At 41.8% G+C, this 26,609-nt stretch overlaps 1 protein-coding gene across 1 annotated transcript; it reads right to left on the bottom strand.

The window, feature by feature from the left end:
* Positions 1-577: 577 nt before the first annotated feature.
* Positions 578-26,135, bottom strand: LOC126336829 (sesquipedalian-1-like). The gene is made up of 3 exons (XM_050000897.1): positions 25,203-26,135; positions 23,598-23,786; positions 578-1,836 (listed from the first exon to the last, which is right to left on the bottom strand). Exons 1-3 carry the CDS (start codon positions 25,405-25,407, stop codon positions 1,448-1,450), a joined length of 783 nt encoding a protein of 260 aa, XP_049856854.1. The 5' UTR covers positions 25,408-26,135; the 3' UTR covers positions 578-1,447.
* Positions 26,136-26,609: the final 474 nt, after the last annotated feature.

Raw genomic sequence — 26,609 nt, 5'->3', positions numbered from 1 at the left:
TGATTAAAAACCTTTTGTGGCAGATCTATGAGCATCTTGAAGCTGCTGAAGAAGTTCTCTGCTGCCTTTGTGTGGGGCTGGCTGCTTTGCCTTGCCTCATAACGCTGTGGATGCCAGTTGTTCTCTTAAACTTCTCGAACCACCCATGGCTTCATATAAACACTCCTTTGGCCGCTGACGATTGTGACATCATCTTAATGAGGTTGGCAAAAAACATTCTCACCTTATCACAAATGACATTCTTGTTAATAGTGTAGCCTTGCAATTGCTTTTCACGCACTGATACAAAGACAGCATTTCGACACTGTCTAGAATACGAAACCACTGTTAGATACTCTCATCACTCTCTTTGAAGCATCTATCTCCTTAATTTTTTTCCTTTTTCTTGAGGATAATACAAATAGTTGAAGTAGATCAATTGTATGTGCATGCTAAATCCTAACACTCACCCTGCATTTATGTTTTTCAATGATTTTACGTCTCATTTCTAGGGCAATTTTCTTTCCCTTATGGTTGTCTAAGCAAGGTTCCACTGTGCATTAAAAGTGTAGTGTGATGCACGATAAATATAAGGACATTCGATCAATGAGTTTATTTTACGTTATGTCCTTTCAGTTACAGATTGTATAATGTAATAATAATTATACACAGCATAAATATTACAGAAACAAAACACAGGATGTTTACTTATATGTACAATAACAAGAGGCAATTTCTATTGGAAGACTTTTATAACATAGCTTGCATAACAGCCATTGCCATTGTACATCAAAACCACTAAGAAAATATATGTATTTAATGCTTCTCTATAATAATCAACTATACCTTACATAGCCTTATAAATAATATGAAGAAAATATATGTTAAATAATCAGGTCACTGAGATGTTGTACAATAAGTGTTACACATGTGCACATTATAAACGCTACAAGAATCAAAATAGACATTACTCATCAATTATACATCTTTTGCCCCTACATTTCTAAATTAGTCAGTAACTAATACAGCAGTAATGAGGGGAAAATAATATACTCCTAGACAGCTATAATACTCTTGTGGTCATGAGACATGCAAAATAACATTAGCTTCTGAAGACAAAGAATCAAGTGATACTATTTTCATTCCATGAATGATGGATTTTTTCACTTCAAACTCAGCTTTTAGTTACCAGATGATCATTGTCTTTAACAGAAGATAGATTTTTTTTAATTTGTTGCCATTTGCTTTAATCTGTTCACTTGGTCCTAATTCATCAACTGATAAGTATGACTTGTTTATGTTTATTTACTGCTCAAGTTTTCAAGACCCTAATAATAAATAAGATAAATTACACACCACGTACTGCAGCAACGCATTTTGAATGTAATAAGCACAGAATATCTATTATTATAGCAGTCTCAACAATATGATTAATATCTCCACAGTGATTTTGTGGTTTATGAATGACTTACAGTGTTATGAGTAAGTCTTGTGATGACTCTGCCACCTGCTTCTTCTCCTGCTCTAATCTTTTTGAGTGTCGCCATGCATTGAAATCAGTCAGAACTCTGCGACCATAAGCGGTATGTAAATCTCTGAAAGTCACTTTAGTTCGGGGAACATTCTCATAGGATCTGTAAGTACCATCAGATCTGCCTGGTGCTGACCGTATACTATGAGAACGGAAATGGTGTGGAAAACCAGAGCCGTTCTGGCCATCCAAACTTGTAGCTGGTTGTATTCTGTTGAAGGGATTGTGTCGCTGTCGAGGTGGTGGTAAAGGAGAATCCGATGGCTTGTGTTCACGGCTCTCAGGTACAATTTTCTTACTTGCATTTTTACTTAAGACTTCACACTCTGGAAAGAAGTAATATAATCATTAGTAACTAACAAAATATATTTAAAATATTTCTAGCTCCATTTCCAGATTGAATGAATAGCATCCGGGTACTGAATACTTAGTTTGGGTACTGAACAATGAGGCTGCTTCCATATCTTGCAGTCATTTCATGCATTAACATAACTTTTTCACTGTCATGTTCTGTCTATAAGAAATCTCTTTATATGTTTCAAAACTCACAAAACATATCTGTTTGTCCAGTAATTAGACATCAAATACCAAAAACCTCTCTTTCAAATTGCACACACTACTACAGTCTCTCAAACCACTTTAGTGAATGCTCCACAATACAGCAAACAATGCACAACAATACAGCTCTGTGCAATACACTATATCAGGCTTTCCCTCGATGTATAATGCATACTTGGCCAAAAATTGCATATTGGAGTGACATCCAGTAACTGTCACTATGAGAGCAAAATTATTTATGCAATCAACGTTAGTTATATTTACAAAATTCTTGATCCTACAGGAATATTACTTTTTATGAAGTAATGATGCTGTGGGAATTAATACAATCTGTGCACATTTTTTTAATGACCTACTCCAAATAAAAGAAACAATGGAAATTCCAGGTAGAAAAAGACAGATTGCTTCTTACTGTAAAGACATGCCAAGTTGCAGACAGCGCAATTAAAAGACACTTACATAAAGCTTTTGACCGCAGCCTGCATCAGCAAGAGAGAAACACACACTGTGCATACACAAAAGCAAGCACACCTCACGCGCACATGCTGGCCAGCTCCAGGATCCTGAGCCTTGCTGGAGTTGGCGGTCATGTTTGCATAAGCTGTGCTTTGTTTTGTCTATGAATGGTGTGTGTTTCTCTGTTGCTGATGAAGGTGTGGCCAAAAGCTTTAAGTGTCTTTTAATTGTGCTTGTCTGCAACTTAACTTATCTTCTTTATGGTAAGTAGCAAACTGTCTTTCCTACACTGTTCAAATAAATGACCACACTTACCAAATTTATAAGCAAACTGTAAGTCTCGTAGGTTTCACTTATTTTTTAAAGTTTCAACATTGCATATTTCTTAAGAAAAATAATTTACCCATTTACTCACTTTATATTATGAAATTTTAATAAATATTCAGAATGACTATTAGTATTAATGTTGATTCAGAAAATTTTCATCTATAGCCTGCTGACAACAGCACATTTTTTGCTGTAGTAAAGTCTGTAATTAATATGAAACTAGTAGCAGAACATAAAGGACAAAATCATGACCTATTCCAAAGCTTTATGGTACTCACTATCATCATTTTCATTAAGCAACTTTTGTGACTTGGGGATCAGATAAAACTGTCCACACTCCAGGCATGAAATGTAGTATAAGTGTTTCAAGATTGATGTTTGACTTCCATATACATATTTGGCCACTAGATTTTGCCAAAACTCTACAAAGTGTAGGGGAATGAGACATTGTGCTTTCTCTCAATGTGGCCTGCAGAAAATAGTGACCTCTCAAGACTCCAGTGAACAGTATGTTATAGTATTGCCAATCTACTTCTGAGTACAAAGTACTATTACATATCTTATGTACATAATAAATTATTTTGGGGACAATAAGGAACAACTGAGCAGTGCACAGCAACAGAATTGTACTTTGTGCTGTGGGCCCATACGGAAGTGAATATCACACAAATTAGTGAAACACTTCTTGTGATTGTTCAAATATACAATGTGGGTCTGCAGTATAGATAAGTTTGTTCAATAGATGCCAACTACCTCAAAATTGACGACGGTGTTCTTTAGGCACTTACAGTTCCCAGTGCCTCAACTGGTTCTAAGTGTAGTGTCTGTCTGTTGTCTTAGCTCATGTTTAACACAGTAGGGTTGTCTCCTCAGTCATGTAAATTAGCTTACACCCTGGCAGTCTAGCAGCAGATCCAGGGTTTGGATCTGGAGGACGAGGGGGTGTCACAGTTAGTAACTGTTTTGTGCCCCCTCCTCAAGCACATGATCACACATACCTTTAACATGTCTATAACTTTAATTATAACAGCAATAATAAAATACAGAATGTACATAAAGGCCGGGAACACTATCAATTATTTATTGCACAAGAACCAAGCAGTGTACAGATATACATATGTCATTCTGAAAAGAAACCCTGAAAGTTTTTTTCATGTATACCACCACAGTGTAGTTTGGTAATTTGCTGAGCTAGTTGCAAACATGGCGAGTTCAGGTGCGGAGCGAGCTTTCTGTGTTGGAGTTTGACAGAAACAAGTGCATTACAGCTGTTCAACGGATGACGACGACAAAGACAAACGTTTTGAGTTTTGTTCGCAGTTGCAACAATTGAATGAGGATGGGGATGGCATTGTTGATCTCTTAACTTTTAGCAACGAAGCTACTGTCACACTAATGACAAAGTGAACAGGCATAATTGTTGAATCTGGGGTACAAAGCATCCACACAAATGCATTGAATTTAAGCATGATACCCCAAAGGTAAATTTTTTTGTGCCTTGTCACGTCGAAAACTGTACGGGACATTCTTCTTCGTTGAGAGCACTGTCACTGAATATTCCTAATTGGGTATGTTGCAGCAATGGCTGATGCCTCAAATGCAATCAGACTCTCCGTTCATCTTTCAGCAGGTGTTTTTCATTGCGGAGGAATCTTCTCATGAAGTTCCAGAGGAGCAGTGTGGAAAGAATAGCTGATCTATAAACTTGACAAACATAGTTTGGATGAGACAGAACTAATGCCCGATAAATATGGGGAAGGGGATGGACCGTAGTACGGTGACAGAGATACAACATCCTTGACTTAAGGGGAGGGAACTGAAAACGTGCGAGAGTGTCCACGTGGAAGCACACCGGATGGCATGTGGTCCTGCAGAGGCCACTGAGTAGGAACTAACCCAAACACAGAAATCATCCACATACAGAGCAGGGGTGAACAATTGCTGGGCAGAAGCATACATTCATTAATAATAATGAGAAAAAGAAGGACACTTAATATGGACCTCTATGGAATGCCATTCTCCTGGGTCCACAGAGAGGTGAGAACAGTGCCAATCTGGACTCTGACTGACTGATGGGACAGGAACTAGCTAATAAAAATCAGGAGAGGGCCTCGAAGACCCCACTTGCGAAGCATACGGAGGGATGATATGGTGCCAAGCTGTGTCGGAGGCCTTACGAAGACTGTAGAAAACTATGACAAGATAGCGGCACTGAGAAAAGGCTTGCCAAACTGCAGTTTCCAATTGAAGCAACTGAATGATCGGAGACCATCCTTCCCAAAAGCCACAATGATAAGGAGATGAAAGGCCTCGAGATTTGAGGACCCAACTGAGGTAATGAGCTGTCATCCATTAAAGTAACTTGCAGCAGACTTTGGTCAGACTGATGGGCCTGTAACTATCAAGTGACGACAGATCCTTGCTGGGCTTAAGGACAGAAACTACAATACTGTCTCTCCAACGACGGGGCAAAATGCCTTGTAGCCAAATATGGTTAAATACCTGGAGGAAATGCTGTTGTCGTGGGGGATTCAGATGTTGAAGCATGGATAGAATCAGGGCCAGAACCTGAAGCATGGGAAGAAAAGAGGGACAGATGAAACTCCCATTCAGTAAAAGGTTGATTGTAGGATTCTCCATAAGAAGGGGTAAAACATAAGTGGGAAGGTTCAACCCACTGTTTCCGGCGGAGGAAGGCAGCTGAATAAGAAGCAGATGCTAAAGCAATCACAAAATGGGTTATGAGGCATTCCACAAACTGATGAATCTGTACGAAGGCCACCTGGAAGGCCAAGGCTCAGAATGGAAGACTGCAGAGTGTAGCCCACAACTGTGACAGAAGGACAAAAGAAGCTAGAAAGGAGACAAAGCATTTCCAACACATCCACTTGCTCTGTTTGATTAAACAATGGGCTTTGGAGAGAAGATGTTTAAAGATAATAAGACTGGTGGAGAGCAGGTGCCACTTAAGATGTTGCAAGGTGCAATGATGATCACAGATAATGGTGGGAATGGCTGTGCGACAACGATCACAGATAACGGTGACAATGGCCATGCTCCACTATGCAACTGGCTGATGGTGCACGTGGCCTGTCAAATGGGGAATGGCAACGCCAGCAGTGCGGACTACCGTATTGGACAGATCACTGATGACTGCATCAATAAAACCTCACAAAGAAGGTGGAAACATGACCTGGGATATAGTTATAAGCCAATCTGCCGATGGAAAGCCCAGCAGCGTAATCTGGTCAACAGGAGGTGGGAAGGGAATGAGAGTCATGGAAAAGAAGTGGGAAAGAAAAGAACAAAAGATCAAACGCAGAGAAAGCACCATACGGGGCACAAAAATGAGTAGGGGAAACCATCATTAAGAAGGCACAGGTCTTGGTCTGCAAGAAATAAGAGATTGGTCAATAAGGAGCCCCCAACTAGATGAAAAAGCACTTTCCCACAGAGGGTAATGGGCATTAAAATCGCCAAGAAGGAGAAAGAGATGGAGAGTTGCTGAAAGAGAGCAGTTAGGGCAGCAGATGTATGTGTCCTGTCAGGAGGAAGATAGAGACTTCAAACTGAGACCACAGAATCCAAGTGAACCTGGATGGCAACTGTTTCCAATGGGATACAAAGTGGGATCCATGTACTAACAATATCCACAAAGACTAATGTGCAGGCGGCACCAGAAGCCCTCAGGAGGTTAATGGAGTTCAGACAGAAAGCACAGAACCCACAAGAGTTGGTGAACAAGTATCAGTAAAATGAGATTGCTGGAGAACGCCACAAGCTGCTGTGTAAAAGGCAATAAGGAGGTGACAGTGGTACACTTCCACTGAGTAAGCACAGATTAGGTATCCAAATGGAAAGTACATGGGCTGGAGCCAATCACGCTGTCGGGTCATCATCCATCACAAAGGACAGGATCACATCCATAAATAAGAGGTCTGACACACATTGCAAGGGGGGAAATGGCTCTCCGGGGTGCTGTGGGAGGTGCTTATCCTCTGACTACTACTACTTCTTCTTTTCCTCCTCCTCCTCTTTCATAGGTTGAAGAGGGCAGGACACAGAGGGTGAGCATGCTTCTATAAGATCCAGAACGAAAAGAGGGCAGGTAACCTCGGGCGCACAGACCATCCTGTGACTGAGCTGTGATAGCAGGCCTCCGGCCTGAGAGACGCCAGGGGGAGGGATCCTGAGAGGGAGCCTCACCACCGGCAGACACCAAAGAAGGGGGCACTTCTTCAGCTGGTAGGGGAGCAGCACCCAGAGGGGAGGGTGTGGAAACTGCAGGGGAGGAGGAGAGGAGAGGGGGGATGGGACTGGGTTAAGGAAGAGGGAGGAGGGGGAATGGACGTAGACAAAAGTAGAAGTTACTGACAGAGCATAAGGTGAGTGACAACACGTAGGAGTGGCAGAACACAAGGGCTCCCCTCATGGAGTAGGTGTCCACAGTCACCACATGGAGGGCCCACCATACATTAGAAAAACATGTAGCTGACACTCAAGCACCAAAAGCACATCATGGTTGGTGGATGTACAGCTTCATGTCACACCAATAACTCATAACCTTGACCTTCTCTAAGAAGCTATCTCCCTCAAAAGCCAGAATAAAGACACTGGTATCAGTGTGATTGCTCTAAAGACCTTTCTGCAAATGCTGAACAAAATGGGAAACGCACCATCATTCCACATTAACCCGGAGTTCTGCATCAAGTTGGTTGGTTAATTTGGGGCAGGGGACCAAACAGCGAGGTCATTGGTCCCAAGTTTTTCATCAGTTTGAAGGATGAGGTCTGTATGAAAAATGACTCCCTGAACCACGTTCAAAGACTGGTGAGGTTTAATGGACACTAGGACATTGCCAAAGTGATGACAAGCATGAAGAGCTGCTGACTGGGTGGCAGTAGTAGTTTTGATCAACAGGGAACCTGACCGCATCTTGCTGAGAGACTCCTCTTCACCCAACTTGTCTTTGATATTTTCCACCTAAAATAATGGCTTTGTGGCAGTGGATGTGTTCCTGTCCATCCGAGTAGAGCAGGTAGCGGGGAAAATATTTCACTCCAAGCTGGCGAGCTTGGTCCTCTTCCCAGAGTGTAGCCACGGACGAGAAGGCTATAAGCTCACAAGAAGCAGTGTTCAGTGATCCATTACCAACTGAAGAGATGGCTGTAGAAGAACGGCCAGATATTTGGAGCCTGATACTTTGCACATGCCAAGCATCTGCCCTGATACGACCCACTCAGATCAGGGGCTGCCCCAAGGGCACCACCCAGCCACAGCAAGAGCCATCTGGCACGGTGGCCATTGCTCCAGAATGACAAACAATCACTCCTAGGCATATACGGAGAGGCAACAGCTCATTATCAGAAGTGTGATCCCTCTGTTGTCAGGATGCTCAGCCATATGAATAATAACAGCCCTACCACACAGACTGACTACAAGTAATGATGACCTCGTGAGGCTATGGTGGGGAAGAAAAGGGGGGAGGGGGGGGGGGGGGGGAGAGGAATCCAACCAATGACACTAGGAAGGAATTATTGCCCAAATCGCTTAAATTACAGAGAGAAAATTTAGAAGTCGTGGTCAAAATCCAAAGGGGTCCCAAAAATGCCAAACTTTTTTTAAAAAAAGTGAGGAGAACAAAACCACAGAAATACAGTAGAACAGTGTGGATAACCAGGATGACATAAGTAACAACAAGTGAGGGAAAGGATGAGGCAGCGGGCAAGGACTGAGGAATGGGGATGGAGGGGCAGGGGAACAAAACGCAGCCTGGTAAGGAAGTAGGGGCTGCAATAGCTCGGGGACCGATGAGTGCCCTGCTCAAACTAACAAAAGAACCGTGAGCCACCTGAGGGGAATTTCGCTCTGTGAATAATGAGAAACAGCTCCCAAAATATCACCTCACTCCACTCGTTGTAGGCTTGCTCATTAACATTTGCATATTATTCCAATGCCCTTCCTATAACAATTATTTGCACATTAGCTGAATTGTCACTTGTTGGACAATGTCTGTCAGGATACTTTTGTGCATTCAACACAACTGTTCTCTTTGCGTTTGTTCTGCATTCTCTGTAAAGATTTAGCCTATCTAGTTTTCCTTCCTTTAGGATGGTTGGTTTGTGGGGTTGAAGGGACCAGACTTCAAAGGTCATCGTTCCCTTTATCGACGACCGAGAAGCATCCACAAGGAATACAAACAAGCAACGGAGAGGACAAGGGATGACACAGAACAAGAAAAACACAGACAAAGACCATGGAAACAAAAAAAGGAAAAGCCAGCCACCAAGAGACGCAGTAAAATCCCCAATTGAAAACTGTAAGCCAAAGGCCAGACTCAACAAATAAAAGAGACAAACCCTCAGATTGAACAATAAAAGCCCCCTGCTCGAATAAAACCTAAAACTAAGCCTGCCATTGCAGCGCCATCTGCAAAAAGTGCAAGAGCGTACTAGGCAGCACAAATGTCTGCCTGAGCGCAGCTACAAGCGGACAGTCCAACAAGATGTGGACCACTGTCAACACTGATCCATAGCGACACAAAGGTGGGTTCTCACGGCGCAATAAATGGCTGTGCGTCAGCCAGGTGTGGCCAATGGGAACCTGGTAGAGAATAACTGAGTTCTTGCGGGAGGCTTGCATGGAGGAGTGCCATACACCTGTAGTCTCCTTGATGACCCGAAGTTTTTTGGGTGAAGGTGGGGTGTGCCATTCATAACCAGGACTTTCTGCTGTGAGACTGACTGGAGATCACATTCCGAAAGACCAATCTCCAAGGCCGGTTCACTGATAGCCTGTTTGGCCAGCCTGTCAACATGTTTATTACCCAGGATGCCGACATAACCTGGGGTTCACACAAAAACCACAGAGCGGCCGCAACAGGCAAGAGTATGGATGGGCTCCTGGATAGCCATCACCAGACGAGAGTGAGGAAAACACTGGTCAATAGCTGATAAACTGCTCAGAGAGTCACTACAGATGACTAAGGACTCACCTGAGCAGGAGCGGATATACTCTAGAGCGCGAGAGATGGCTACCAGCTCTGCAGTGAAAACACTGCAGCCATCCAGCATTGAGCATTGTTGAGATCAATCCCCAAGAGTAAAAGCATAACCAACTCTACCAGTAACCATCAAGCCGTTGGTATAGAGTATGTCAGAGCCGTGAAATGCGGCAAGGATGGAAAGAAAGCATTGGCGGAGGGCCTCAGGAAGGTACGAGTCTTTCGGGCCTTGTGCCAAATCCAGCTGAAGATACGCCACGGGGGTATACATATATGAGCCGAAGAGACCAGACGCAAACCACAATCGTACACCCTGATAATCTTGTGTCCCTCGAGTCTGCCATCCAAACAGCCTTTTCCAGACGCCAACACCTTGTTGCCGTCTTTTTTGATTTACGAAAAGCATATGACACCACCTGCCAACATCAAATCCTTGGCACATTATAAGAGTGGGGTATCCTAGGCCCGCTCCTGATTTTTATCCAGAATTTCCTATCACTTTTTACTTTCTGTGTCCAAGTTGGTGCCTCTCACAGTTTCCCTCCTATAAAGGAAAATGGAGTCCCGCAGGACTCTGTATTGCATGTATCTCTATTTTTAGTGGCCATTAATGGTCTAGCAGCAGCTGTAGGGACGTCAATCTCACCCTCCCTGTATGCAGATGACTTCTGCATTTCGTATTGCTCCACCAGTACTGGCGTTGCTGAGCGGCGCCTATAGGGTGCCATTTACAAGGCGCAGTCATGGGCTGTAGCCCACAGCTTTCAGTTTTCAGCCGCATAGTCGTGTGTTATGTAGTTCTGTTGGCGTCATACCGTTCATCCGGAACCAGAACTTTACCTTACTGACAATCCCCTCACTGTAGTGGAGACGTATCGATTTTTAGCACTGGTTTTCGACGTCCAATTGACTTGGCTTCCTCACCTTCATTAGCTTAAGCGGAAGCGCTGGCAGCACCTCAATGCCCTCCGTTGCCTGAAAAATACCAACTGGGGTGCAGATAGCCCTACGCTGCTGCAGCTATACAGAGCCCTTGTTCAATCCCGCCTTGACTATGGGAGTCTGGTTTATGGTTCGGTGGTTGCGCTCAGCATTGCTTTTACTTGACCCAGTGCACCACTGTGGCATTTGACCCTCCAATTACCCCCAAATCATCCTAAAGTGTAACTGTCACTGTGTGTTCATTTGCAGGTAAGAAATTTCAAGCTTTTAGTTTGCTAGCATTCTTTTATGTCTAACTTCTTTAAGCCAACCAAATTCTGTGGCCACTGACAAGAAAAGAATGTCAAGAAACAGCTGTTCACTGATTCGTACCCAAGCCTATTTTGAATAATAATAATAATAATAATAATAATAATAATAATAATAATAATAATAATCATCATCATCATCATCATCATCATCATCAATAATAATAATAATAATAATAATAATAATAATAACAAAATGTTTGACTGAGAAAAACACCAATATAATTCTTGGCTGACAGCATATAAGTATCTTGTAGAGCAGACAACGGGGACATTCCACCATTCTTTTCAATTATAAGTTGTCAAAACTTGGAATAGATGAGTGCCTTAGAAGTGGAAACTGTCTCTGAGAATTGCTTTCAATGTAAAATTAGCAAGTCATATGCAGAAATTTGAGGTACTACAAGCCACATCAGTAAGTAATGCAAGACATTATTTTTTTGGCTTATTTCAGATGAAAAAAATGTGGAATTTGTTCACGACATAATGAAGTATTCCTGCTTCCCCTATAGTTTCATGAAGTTCCAACAGGTAGCAGCATTATACATAGCCTTCAAAATGACATCTGAAACGGAGGTGTGTTCAAAGCAGAGAGGTGTCATTGAGTTTCTTTTGGCAGAAAACCAGAGATTCGCAGGTGCTTGCAGATTGTCTGAGGAGACCTGGCAGTGAACAAAAGCATGGCAAGTTGTTGAGCGAGGTGCCTGTCATCATGCTGCTGCTGCTGCTTCTTCTTCAGGGCACAAAACAGCTGAGGTCATAAGAGCCCACATCATAATTTAAAATGACCAATTACCAAATGAATCTGAAGTCAATAATATTCAGAGCCTACAGTTTAGGAATAGCTAAAAAACAATCACTTCCCCACTGAAGAGGTTGCAAAAAAGGCTGAAAATTAAATTTCCTTCACCATATTACTACTACGAATAAAAATTATGAGGATTGTCTGTAAAATAATGTTCCCAATTATTTTTCGCAATGAAAAGCATGTTTATTGGCACTGAATAATACATGTGTAGAAAGCTTATACTTTTACTTATTTTTTGACATAATTGCTGTCGAGATCAACGCATCTTTGGACGCGGTGTACCATTGTATGTATGCCTCCATTGCAGAACTCTCCTGCCATTCCACAAAGGTAGGTTTTAAGCTACCTTCATGAAATGGTGGTAGGGTTCTATGATGCAGGCATAAGCTTAAAAGTCTTATTTCAGCTCTTCTCTGTTCGTGAAATGCATCCACTCAGGTGTTTCCTTATTTCAGGGAAGAGACGGAAGTCACTAGGGGCTATGTCTGAGCTGTAGGACAGGTGTGTCACAGTATCCCATCCAAATTTGTTTATGAAATTGGTTGTGATGTGGGCAATGTGGGGACAAGTGTTGTCCGGATGGAAATGCACTGCCTTCATGAGCATGCCTCGACTCTTGTTTTGGATCACACAGTGAAGGTCCTTCAACTTTTTAAAGTAGCATTAATTCACACCCAGCATGAAAAGCAAGTGGGAGCTAGATCTTTATTGACTGCCAAGCCAAGACTGAGTGTCACAGACAGCTTGCTGGGGTGGAAAATTGGGAAAGCGGCAACCAAGCTACATGACAGCGTGGCTACATACTGCATAACAGTGTCCCTCACAACTGCAGGTCCTTGGAAACCTTATTTTATGGTCAACCCTCATAAAACGCGATCTACACCTCATGCTGTATCTGTTAAAATATCAGATAACTCAGATGGCAAATATACATTAAAACATAAAAGGTTATAAAATAGGCACTAGGTCAGAAAATGGCGCACTGTCAATGGCTGATTGCAATAAGCAAAGAGTGGTATGGAGTCTTCACTTAATAAATAACAATGACTGAAATGACAGTGTCCAATACACAGCCTAGCTGAAAGTATCTCCTTGCAACGAGAGGGGCAAGAGGAAGTTGTCAAACCCATTGGGAGGTGTTTAATTTCCCAGATTTTGCTCCTAGATAGTGAAGATCAGTGTTTATGCCAGAGTGACACAATGTTCGTACATGCACAACACAGAGATCATCTGAAGGGACAGAACAGCTAAGAGACCTAGGTAGTCAGATTGCAGCCTTGGCAGCAGCAGCAGTTTCATCCCCCAACATTCTGACATGAGCAGGACCCACATGAACACCACATTGGTCCCATCATCAGTAAGCAAATGGAGGCATTCTTGGATTCATTGAACTGGAGAACTGGAGAGCAGTATGTGTAAAGCTCACAGAGGCTCTGGAGGTCACTAAGTGAATCAGAGCATAATATACAATTGCGAAGCCTTTGTCATTGGATGTACTTGGTGACCTGATAAAGGGTGGAAAGCTCTGCAGTTAAACAAAAAGAAAAAAAAATAAGCACCGTTCTAGAAGCCAGTATCTAAAATGTTTGTTGCCAATGACAAAGGCACATCCGACACCATGGGTGTTGTGGTGTGCAATGTCATTACGGCATTGTGTTTATGAGTTGGTTGTGTTTGTAGATGTTGTCTTGTGTTTCATGGTACCCTCTGGTATATATGTGTATGTGCTGAGTATAATGTGTTGTATTGGGTTTATTTGAGCCTTGGTCTTGGATGTGTGAAGTCGGTGGCAGTGTTTGTAACTCATGCCATCTTACAAGGGGAGGCCGCCAATTGTGAAATTCAGATTCGATTCGTACGGTGCATAATAAAAGCTCATGGCCAGAGGTGTAATGTGGCAAAGCACCAAGATGCACTTCTCAGCCGTTGTCGGGAAAATTGATAGTTAAAAGAAACTGTTGCGGTGAAATACTCTCTACGATTAATAATTTTCTACAGCGGCATGGCGCAGCAGTAAGCGCTCGGGTACGTAATCCCAAGGTCGCCGGATCGAATCTCGCGCCATGCAACCTTTTTTTTTAGTATTTGTTTTTGTAATTCAAATTCCTGGCAATCAGTTGCAACAATTATGCATATAATAAGTTGTTGAAAGTCGTTTGTCGTGGAAAAACTTGCGACTTCGAACATCATTATGTTTTCCGCAAACAAATTTGCATTTCACAAATGTTATTAATTGTCTTCATAATGTTTACCACGTATAGTTAACGGAAGACGTAGAAATGATATTCCGAAACGAATACGTATAGTGTAAGTCAAACATTCGAATTAGAGTAGAGACTCCACAAACACAAATTTGCTGTGGCACGTATGAAATATAAAATCCGTTACTCGCTCGTTACACTTTAAGGACACATGTTGAATGGGCCAGAACGAGCTGCCACATAACAGCGTAGTTGCCTGCTAACTTTGAAAGAAGGTATATGCGGACCCTAGTGCAACTTGTAACATCGTCTAAGATCAGTGCATACGTGAGAGCTTTGGTACACCCTGTTAAACAAACAGAAAAATGGAGGCGGTACAATTGGAGAGCGATCTGGGCCCTTCGCATGAAAGTGATGTGATCGAAGAAGATTCTATACACAGTGAAGTGGCGAAACAACGATTGAAAGATGTGTTGGTGTATTTTGAAAGCCTCCTTCGTAACAGTAATCGCATCACAGCAAAACTGTCATCATCAATCAGCGAAGAAGCCATGGTAATTGGGGAAGAAATGTTCCAGAATACACTGCAAATGCTCGCCGAAAAAACATGATGAGGAACGGATAGACATTAATGAAATCAACGATAATAATGCCTACGAAGACATTGTAACGAGTCCCATTGCCAACGAATTATCACACGAATACGATCCGGACGAGAAGAAAAAAAAAGGGTATGACTATATTTCTCTGGATTACAAAATTAGAGCTGTCAATCTGGCCAAAGAACATACAGGCTGGAGTCTCAAAACTCTACAAAAAAAAAAAAGGGGTGCTCTCATTTGGCAAATATGGGCTATTTATCCACGTGGGAAGAGCAAATCAAACATGGCGGTAGCAAATTTGATAAATATTGTACTATTGATTCATGAGTGCATGATCGTTTCGTAGAAGCTCGACAAAACTTCCAGCAAGTTACTACCAGAAACCTGCAGCAGTGGGCCTTGGGTGCTGCAAGTCAGTTCCCAGATTTCACCTTCAAAGCTTCAAAAACATAGGTCACCGAATTTAAAAAGAAGCATGGGATTCAGCAATGGAAAATCGCAAAATTTGTTTCCCAGAAAGAGACGGCTACCCAAGACGAAATTTTGGCCGCAGCGGACACATTTCGGATACAGACACAAATGTTGATAACTAACTTCGACAAAGATTTCATAACTAATACTGATCAAACAGGTACGTAAAGAGCTATTCACAAATGACTTATGACATGACGATAGAATATGATAATCTGATATAGGATAGACAACACAGATTTCGTATATTTCTTATATAAACGATATTTTTATATTTTGTCTGTCAGGGTGCCAGTACCGGTCTACGTTGAACAGAAGTGTTGCCAAAAAAGGGTCAAAGGATGTCCTGGTAATCAGATACGACATGAAAAAGGTGACACATGCGTATACGACACAATATTCAATCACGATGTCTGGACGAGTCTTGCCTCTTGTTTTCGTATGCCTCCGAGAGTCCACAGGTACGCCAAGAAGTATACCAAAGTTGTTATTACATCCTCCAAATACGGTAAACTAACAACGGGTTTGTTCATGGACTTCTTGCGTAATGCTTTGCAACTATATGTACAAAAGAAAGAATTTCTCCTTCTGATCGACTCTTGGGGTGGACAACGAACCTGGTGTTATACAATGAGATGTTCCAGGATGATAAGAAGTTACCAACGTGCACTATAAAAGTCATTCCTCCAAAGTGCACTCCTTTCATCCAACCGTGTAACGTGTATTTTTACTGGCAGGTGAAAAATTTGATCAAGCGCCTTCAAAATTGTGCCTTTTTAATTGAGCGAAACCGTGACATCAACTCCAGAGACGATTGTATAAAAATCCAATCCATCGTCCACCACCAATTGTCTTCTCCGATTTTTGCCGATATGATACGATACGCGTGGTATGCATCAAACCTGATGAACGATAGAACAATTTTTCAGAATGTCAATCAGGTGTGTATCCCAACAGATAATTTAAAAAACAATTGTTCTTGTAAAAACGCACCGTTTATTTGATGTGCACGATGTCGTGCTGTTTTCTGCTTTCCATTTTTCTATGGTAACTATCACTCTGGTTCGTGCGATACTCCAGCCACTTCTGGTCACTAATTGTTAATTATGTGCAAGTGTATACCGAACTTTCCAATAAATTGTATACACTTGAATATTATTTGTGATATTGTGCTTTATTTCAAGTATTATTTTTCCACGACAAACGACTTTCAACAACTAATTATATGCATAATTGTTGCAACTGATTGCCGTGTGTGTGTGTGTGTGTGTGTGTGTGTGTGTGTGTGGTGTGTGTGTGTGTGAATTACAAAAAACAAATAATAATAAAAAGTTGCATGGCGCGAGATTCGATCCGACGACCTTCGGAATACGAACCCGAGCGCTTACCGCTGCGCCACGACGCTGTAAAAAAGTATTAACCATAGAGAGTATTTCACCGCAATGGTTTCTTTTAACTGTCAATTTTCTCGACCACGGCTGAGAAGTGCATCTTGGTGCTTTGCCACATTACACCTCTGTCTATGAGCTTTTATTATGCACAGTATGAATCAAATCTGAATTTCACAATTGGCGGCCTCCCCTTGTTAGAGCCATCAGTGTTGATGCAGGTGCTGTTTCCAAGCTGCGTGAAAAGTTTGAGAAACTTACAGCGATATGTCAGGGATATGTCGAATCTACGGTAATGGCTTTGTGAAGTGAATTAAGTCCAAGATGAATGCGGATCTCTGCATGAAGCCAGGACAGTGAAGGGCTCTCACTCATTGGAAATGTGATACGTAATGTAAGGTTAAGCTTTTGATTCAGTATACAGAAACCAACTCTGGGAGGCAACAAAGAATTTGTGTTTACCCCATGTTAGCAGTCAAGGGAGTTCTCAAAAAAAAGACGGATAGGATGGATGGTTGGGCACAGAGGACAGACAGCACATATATCTGCTGAGTAGATAATGATAACGCTATGACAGTGATAGTTTGGCAACACCTTCACAGATACTCATAACTGGGCTAGTGTAGAAAGCTCCAGTGGCCAAACATACACCTTGATGGTAGATTGTGTTGAGATGGTATAACATAGACGGTTGTGCAGATAAGTGAACAAGACATCCAGAGTCCATTTTTGAATAGAAAAGGGATTGGTACTAATGGAGGTGGATCTTCCGATACACCACAAGTTCAGACAGACAGTTTTTTTGGTTAAAAAGTGGGGTCAATGGAAGTGTCAGATTCCACCCGTCTGCTTTGACCCATGACATAAGGGTGTTTTGGTGTGTGATGTCATTCAGGCACAGTGTTTATGAGTTGGTTGTGTTTTTAGATGTCTTCTTGTGTTTCATGGTGCCCTCTGGTGGTATGTGTGTGTATGTGCTTAGTATAATGTGTTGTATTGGGTTTATTTGAGCCTTGGTCTTGGATGTGTGAAGTCGTTGGTGGCAGTGTTTGTAACTTGAAACATTAGGTTTGGAAGTTTTTTCAATGAGTTATCAATTTCTTTTTTTGTGTGTTTCCATTAGGTATTATTGGTTTGTTGTTCGTAGTGTGGTAAGACGTTTAGTGTGTGTGTGTGTGTGTGTGTGTGTGTGTGTGTGTGTGTGTGTGTGTTTGCTGTTGGTAAGTAACTTTTTTGGTCTAGTCATCTCGAGTTGTGATGATTTGTGTATTTATCGTGTATTGAACGTGTTTTAATTTATGTAGGGATGTTTGATTTGTGGATTTCTGAGGTTATGGTTTTATTTTTTGTAGTTATAGGTGTTGGTTTTTTGGGTATCAATGGTTGTGGTTGATCTATATGTCACTGGAAATGGCAGATTCGCATTTTCACAGTTGTAGGTGTTGGTGTTTTGGTATCGTTATCTGTGGTTCACCTATATACGTCAAGGGAAATGTCTGATTCCAATTTTCATAGTTCTAGTTGTAGGTATTGGTGTTTTGATATTGTCACCTGTGGTTGACCTATACAGGTCACGGGAAGTGTCCGATTCCTGCAGTGGAATGTTGTAAATTTGTTTGCTTTTTTTCTTTTTGTTCATCATTTTGTGTTTTGGGATTGTGGTGTGCGTGTGTGGTTTTTTATCTTGTCTGCACCTAAAACCCCCAATTTCCCCACAATTGTCCTGTTAGTGTGATTGTTTTTTTGGAGGGAGATGTTATTGTCTTATTTATATGTATTTTCATGTTTGTTGCTGCGTGCATGTAGTGACGTCATAGGCACCATATTGGAGAAGCTTAGAATAGCCATTTTCGTCATATTGATGATGTCATGGGTTAAGGCAGACGGGTGGAATCGGACACTTCAGTAATCCCAAAAAGTGGAAGCCGTTGTTGATGTTCATGAGCAAAGGCACCTGAGCAGAGCCCTGAGGCACCCAGTCCTGCTGAACAAAAGTGTTCAATAAAGCTGAACCCACATTAACCTTGAAAACCCAGTCTTCCGAAAACTCCCGAATAAAATAGGGCAGACGCCCTTGGAAGCCCCATGTGTGTGTGTACAAAGGATGCCCATCCTCCAGCAGTTATTTTAAGCCTTCTTCAAAATCAAAAAACACAGCTACTGTCTGGCATTCCCACACAAAACTGTTCATAATGTGGGTTGACAAGGTGATGAGATTAGCAACTGCACAGCAGTTGCACTGTGCACTGCACATTGTGCATTCATTAGCAAATTTCAGGACTCAAGCCAAAATACCATCTGACCACTGATCATGTGTTCCATCACATTGCAGATGCTCCTGGTGAGGGAAATTGGGTGGCAACTGGACAGAGAATGTTTGTCCTTAGCAGACTTGAGTACGGGGAATAGAGTTACTTCAAGCCAACATCTGGGAAATGAGCCGTCCATCCAGATGTGATTATCAATATGATGGAGAAAGTGCTTGCCATCAAGAGACAGGTGCTGCAACATTTGAATGTGAATACTGTAAAGGCCTGGAGCAGAGGATCATGATCGAGGTGAGAGCATGTTCGAGCTCCCTAATAGTAAAAATGGTATTGCATAATTCACGATTCTGAGAGTGGAAATATATCTCCCAAGCTTCCTCCAATCATTTACGAGGTAGGAAGACAGGATGGTAACCAGGGGGGCTCGAGGTCTCTCCAAACATCTACCCAAGGTGTTGGAAATATCAACAGGGTCCACAATATCATTTGCAACAGTCAAACCATGAATCAGGAGATGTACCTTGATTCCAGAAACCCAATGTAGGTTACCCAAAACAATACAAGACGGAGTAAAACAGTTAAAAGAATTAGTAAAAGAGATCCAATTAGCTTTTTGTTATCGCTGATAATGCAACGACACTTTGCGCACAACTCTTTATAATGAATACAGTTCTCCTTTGTGGGATGGCATTCAAAGACACAGAGAGCACATCTCCACACGTGAACTGCGTCGAAGCATTCCTCAGTCCATCAGGGGACTGGGACATGTCGCAGTAGGGAAGAGATTCAGGGGATGAAACATTCTGCGGTGGTAAGGACAATATTCGTAAGGTGGTCTACCTGATCATCACTGCTGTGGATATGTTTGCTGAAGGTGCCAGTGAACAACAGAGCCTCCAGTCAGCTTCAGGGGGCTGCTCTTGCACACAGAAGGGACATGAGTTAGCAGTAGAATTACGGACGGCAAGTGGTCGCTTGAGTAGGTGAGTGAAAGGACGGACCACACTAGATGGTGGGCAGGCTGTTCATTACAGAATGAGAGATCCATATGCAAGAAAGTATGTGTGGAATTTAAAAGAAATGTGTGTTCACCAGTGTCGAGAGGGAATGAGGTACGCCGGTTGATAAAATCTATCAGGAGAGAGCTCTTGGGCAGGTTCTCAGAGAGTCTCAAATGGGATGATGGTCGCTGAAGTTGCTGAGTAGCAAAACAGCTGACCAGAATGCTGCAATACATCTGCCTTGTTGAGATCAGATGACGGGATATGTAGACATTACAAAGTGAAAAGTTACAACTGGGAAATGAAAGATGGAGAGCAACAGCTTGTAGCTGTGAGTTCAATGAAATGGTTTAGTTATGGATGTCATCCCGAATGAGTGTCATGACTTCCCTGTGAGTTGGAGTTACAGGAGTAAAGTGTAAGAAGTCAAAGCCATCTTGAATGTGTGATTTTGTTTCTTGGAGGCATAAAACAACTGGGCACTATGATTGTCATAGCAGCTGTAAGCCTGCCCTATGTGATCTGACCCCATGAATATTACATTGGGGAAGAACCATATTAGAAGATACAAGATATCTATCTTCTATGGGTCAATTGGTTCATTGGCTACCGAGTGCCAGATTTTGGATGGGTTACAGGGTTCTGAGACTGGAGGTTCCTGTTCCATTATTTTTTCACAGGTACCATTAACCTTCATGGGTCAGTCATCTGACTCCTGGGTGGAGAAGCAACTGGTGATCTGCATTGGTGAAATGAAGGTCAGCTGGACAGAGGTGTCACTGTTGTAGAGAATCTCTTTGTTAGAGAAGAGGAAGACTGACTTCTTAGAACATTTGCATTTGTCAGATGTGGACCAAGATTTTTGCTGACTTTAGGTGCACAAAAATCATCACAGGAGTATTCCTTTCTAAATTTCCATTCTTCTGGTCACATCACAAGTTAACTCACCATTGTTGGCGAAGGTTTTGTGGTGTGTTGAGCAACTGTAGTGTGCAGAGATGAGGAAATCACCTTAGCACCACAACACTGAACTGGAGGTCGCAGGCCTGCGTGGCCATATCTTTTGTGGGTCATGACATAGCAACAACAGTACTGTAACTGCCAGGTAATGTATGCATGGCTTTTGGATAGCTAATATTTTGCAAGCAACATTAATTTTTTTTCACCCGGATCTCCTCAACAGCTCACTCATCGAGGTATGCAGGGCATTTGTAGGATGAGGCGGCATGGTTGCCAGTGCAGTTGATGCAGTGGGGGGAAGGAGGTGGGAAATTTCCTCATGAACATCCTTGCTGCAATTTAAACTTTCAGCAGAATTTTCACAGGACTTCTGAGTATGGTTATAACAATGACATTGGTTGCAACACGACGTGTTTGGTATGTAGGGTCTGAAGCTGACGACTTTATAGCCTGCCCGTTTTTTGATGAGAGCTACATTCGATCAAATATTAACAAAAAGGTACGCATAGGCACTAATCTGCATCAGCTCTCATCATAACCCGATGTACTGCAGGTACGCATTGAGTATATGACACCACATGAAGGATTCAGTGGTCAATGAGTCTCTACATGAATGCAGTATCTGTGGACGTGCAAAACAATAAGCAGTTTTTGGTCTTGAAAGGCGCACTGCCTGCCTCTAGAAGCAAGTTCCATTGCTTTAGCAAGGGCAGGACTTTTAGAGCGCATGCAATTGTATCCACACCTTTCTGAATGACTAACGGGTACTCTGCAGAAAAGTCCTGACCTCCTCCTGTGAGTGACACCACAAGGTATTTGGGTGCAACTGGAAGATTTGTTTTGTCTTTGGTCTCATCTCATTTACGTTTATTAGACAAATGTTGCATTGATGGAGTTGAGTACTCACTACAGGTGAATCCCGTTAATGATTGCCAACAGCTCTGATACTGAGCTCCTTCCTTCTTGTGGCCTCCCTTGTGTGATTGTTTACACCTCATGCCACACCTCTTAAACTCCAGGCGGAGGGACCAGCTGGCAATTGGGAAGATAACACATCAGACACACACCTGTCCCTGGGCCTTGCCTTTACCAGAGGGTACACGCGAACTCTACCCGTCGACCTGGATGCTGGGTCTTACGCAGTATCCGGTCACCCTTTACACATCAAATGTGTGAGCAAGCCATCAGGCATGCACAGCAAGGATGAAAGACAAAATGCCGAAGTGAAGCAAGGACATGAGAAGTCTGAACAAGAAAGGAAAGAGAGACAAAAAATGAAATCAGAAGTCTTCTCATACTTTTACACATTTCGGTTTCCCGATTGTACACAAGACCTGGTCCCGAAGGGAGGAGAGAAAGAATAGGAGGAGGATAGACATGTAGCACAGAAAATGAAGGAGTACTCTAAGGGCAGGGCCCCATGTGTGCCAAGCGCATACTCAAAAAACAGTTTAGAGTCCCTGGGGGGATGTCTGTCATCACAGCAACAAGGCCGCACGAACCAGTCTGTTCTTGTTGCGTACCAGCTGAATGCACACAGCTGGGACTCCTGCAATGTTGGAACACGCAGACACTCTCATTGAAAGTGTTAGACAGATCACAATAACACACCTCACTGCGCAACTGGGTGTCTCTGTTGATAGTGCTGATACATTTGCCCACCAGTTGGGATAATCAAAGGTTTCTTCGCTATCAAATAGAAGATGAAAAGGGGTAATGAAAGACCTGTGAAAAATGGCTTGCATGTTAAGAGGCTGATAATGACAATCTTTTGTCAAATTATGTCGGAGGCAATGAAACAGGCTCACCAGTTCGAACCAGAAACAAAATGACAATCCACGTTGTTCTATGAAGAAAAAAATCCAAAGCTGCACCTTTAGCCAGTAAAGTCATGGTCATGGTCTTCTGGGACCCTGAAAGAATTTCTTTTGATTTTTTGCTCTCCCAGTGCAACAATCAACTCTGACGTTTATTGTGCTACCATCAAGTAATAGAAGAAAAAGCTTCATCTTGTTTGTTGCATAAAAATGCAAACAAACTTCTTCTTCTAAATGACAATGCAAGGCCTCACACAAGTCTGCACACCTAAGAGCAGCTCACAAAACTTCTCTGGACTTTTGTTTCTCATCTGCCCCACAGCATGGATCTTGCACCTTCAGAGTTCCATCTGTTTGGCCCAATGAAGGATGCACTCTGCATGTACTCTCAGTACATGGATGATGGGGAAGTTATTGATGCAGCAAGACATTAGCTCTGAAGTCGACCAGTAGAATGGTACCATCTGGGCATACAGACCCTCCCAGCAAGGTGGCATAAGAACATCATATTGAATGGAGATTATGTAGAAAAATAGGAATGGTGAATAATGTGGTATACTGGAATCCTGAACAAAGCCAAATTGCTTTCAGGGAGAAAAAAATGTGCTGCATTACTTACTGAACACTCCTCATAAATGTAACAAGAAGGAATACAAAAATCGTGATGACAAAACTGATATTATTTTAGAGGTCATTGCTTGAAGTCAGACACATAATAGAGCAAATGTTGTACAACAAATACAACTATTTGAAACGGTTTTAGCATATTAATAACCTGGATGTTGAGGCAAAGAAAGAAATAAAAATGAGTGGTGAGATCTTGATGAGATGGATTGAGCTTAAATCCAAAAGCATAAAACGGAGGAGAGGATGCAGCTCCAAATCTCACACCTACACAAGAATTACATGTAGTATGAGTAAGTTACTACCTACTACACTCCAATATCAGGTTTACATGTGGTACACGTAAGTTATTACCTTCCATTTCATCCAGTTGCCTTTGCAATTCTGCAACCATGAGTTTCATGTAATCATAGCTTGCACAAGCCAGTGCTTTCATCCACTGTTCCATGCTCTCTTGAGACTCTGCACCAAGAACATAACTACGATTTCCAGGACCATGGAACACAATTTTGAAACCAAACTGATCTTCGTCTTCAGCCAACTCTGAAAATAATGTGAGAGTAAGGTACACTAAGAAAGAATTTATCTGTTTCTCACGAAAACTACATTAAGTGCATTATCTAGGCAACTAATTATAGGATCTCTTCCAGTGACCCACTGATAAAATTTTTGCCCTGAAGACACTACAATAAATAAGGCAAACAGCAGATTATCTCTTTTCTTATACAGTCTCAGTATTTATTTTCATGCAAATTATTATGTAATAAAGTTGGCCAGTTTCCAGCCAATACACGTGCTTTGTAATGTAGAGGAAAAATCAACATTCTCAAATTACGAAGGGAATCTTGGCACATCTTGGACACTTAGAAAAAAGATGATTGCACAATTCTTTATTACATGTACTTCTCCATATTTCCAAGCCATGCCAAATCTGAATGGTCGCCTGCCTCTATCATGGATGTATTTCTCCATTAGTAGTAGAAATCTTGGCAGAATCAACACCAATACACACAAAGAAAACTGCTTGTCTGTCAGATACTTTTCTTCTTCTTGCAGCAGATGGAGCTACAAAATCAGTAGAGATATCATGAGATGGAGAGCATATAATGTGACACTACCCAGATGAACGACTTCTGCCCAAAATTTCATAAAGGAAAATCATTTTCCTAACTTCCATAACCTGCAATTGACATGACAGCTTCTCCAAAAGCCTAACTCATAATGTATCAGTATTGAGACAAATGGGATATTGCTAAATGCCACTGTCAAACATTTATTTTGTTCCTTCAGAGTATACAATAAGTCTGATTCTAATATGTAACAGTATACTGTGATCCTAACTCAAATCTATGCAACACATTTTAATTTTTAACATATAATACATAAATAAATGTGGTTGAGGTCACAACTGCAATGGCTGGTTTGGCAGAGTAGGCCATTTTCATGGTGAAATTATCCAAAGAGAGGTACCATGTGTCCCTCTCACTTGACTTTTTTAATTTTCATAAGGGAATCAGTGTACACAAACAGTTAACTGTAATTCATAATTATATATGATTATTTTTTCAATATGTACATACTTTGGTACAGATTATTCATGTTATAGTACCTGTAATACAACTTGCTAATTTAGCCTTTTGTGGAAAATAAAAATTCATTTTTATTCCAATCAGGACCATAAACAATGGTTAGATTGAATATCTTTTTATCAGATTGTAGAACTCTGTGATTAAGCAGATTGTAAATTTGCAAGCTCTCTCTTTTTGTTGTACTAGTTTGACTGCACAAAATGTACTGTACTTTTGAAATAAAGTTCTTTTGGAAACATTGAGCGTGATACAGCTACCTAATTATTTTACACTGGGTAATAACGTGAGTGGTGTGTGTGGGGGGGGAGGGGAGAGGGAGCCCTAAATACAACCTTTTTATTTTTTTAGTATGTAAACAGGAAGAGCATACCTATGGTACAGCCCTCCAAAATAATCACGCCAACTGGTTCTTTATCACCGCGTTTTTCGAAGTAGAACAATAAATTTCCTTTAAGAACGAACCAGCGTTTTTGGTAACCTTTGTTTACTTCACCCCTTTTCACAAGCCAGCCTTCCCTATCCACTGGTGTTGCAGAGGAAGCAAATGCGGCCAAATTCTTCTCGTTTATCTTCATTGTGGAAAAAGGAGGTGTGTCGTCTTACTTGTGACTTCGTATGTCACAGTGATTAATACATCAATGTGTACACCACTTGAATTGACGCACTAACTGAATTGCCCATTTCACAGAAAGTTACTTAAACAACTCAGTAAGCAGTTCATCTCGAAGTTACTTCAAACTAGTGAAGATCAACTTTCAAACTTGACAGTATTCTACTAATGACCACTTGTGCATCAGAGATACTGATCAGCAAAGCAGTTCAACTTTACAGGGTGGCCAATAGCTGAAGTGTCTCAGTTAAGATCGTGTTGCTGCTACCCCACCTGCAAGGAACTTTTGTCGTCGATTCCAAGGATGTTAGAATACGTTTCTCGGTTGTCTTAACAGGTATGAAGGTAAAAGTCAGGCAGTGATCTTCATTAGAGATCACTGGTTCGAGGCCAACGAGAAATACCGTTGGGCTCAAGAAGAGTTGTCACAAACTTGAAGCCGACTCAAGGAAAGATCCGCCATGTTAGCTACCCCAAAACATTCGCATCTGGTGGTTTTATTCCGTGTAGTTGTGAAGTGTTATTACGCTTCACAATACCAACTGGACTTCAAAGAATGGAACGTAACATTCCACAACGCGTTTCAGATTGTGACATTGACACAGACATTTAACGGATGGGAGCGGTACAATGTCGATGTAGGAAATTTTATAGTTGACATCACAGTCTAACATAACAGTAGCGACACTCACTGCTGCAAAAGTTGTTGCCGTTTGACAGATAGAGCGACACTAGCGCTCCAAGCGGCAGGTAAGGAGAACGTCAGACGCTTCGTAAGCATAATGTTTGTTTGCATCCATTTCCAACGTAATATCCGAATTATTCGAGTTAGTTTCTTGCCTCCAAGAGTTTTTGTAGTATCAGAAGGCATGTATGTTTCTAAAAACGATTCTAAATTAAGAGCATTTATGGACAAAAACCATGAATAGAGTGGCAAGCTGCAACACATTCGTGAAGAAACACTTGTGACTTGGGCAGAATTGCAGCTTACCACGTTGATATCAAAAGAATATAAACACACAGATTCACATGTAAGAAGCACAGACATGTACCTCTACATGCAAAAGCGATGGACAGCTCGTTTATCGTTCTCTAGGCCTACTGTTTGTCATTGTTGCCTGTTGCCACAAGTACGACCTTCATCTTTATAATATTTTAAGTGCGACA

This window comes from Schistocerca gregaria, chromosome 1, assembly GCF_023897955.1.
Source record: "Schistocerca gregaria isolate iqSchGreg1 chromosome 1, iqSchGreg1.2, whole genome shotgun sequence".
NCBI lineage: Eukaryota > Metazoa > Arthropoda > Insecta > Orthoptera > Acrididae > Schistocerca > Schistocerca gregaria.
This window is presented reverse-complemented; position numbering and strand designations above follow the sequence as displayed.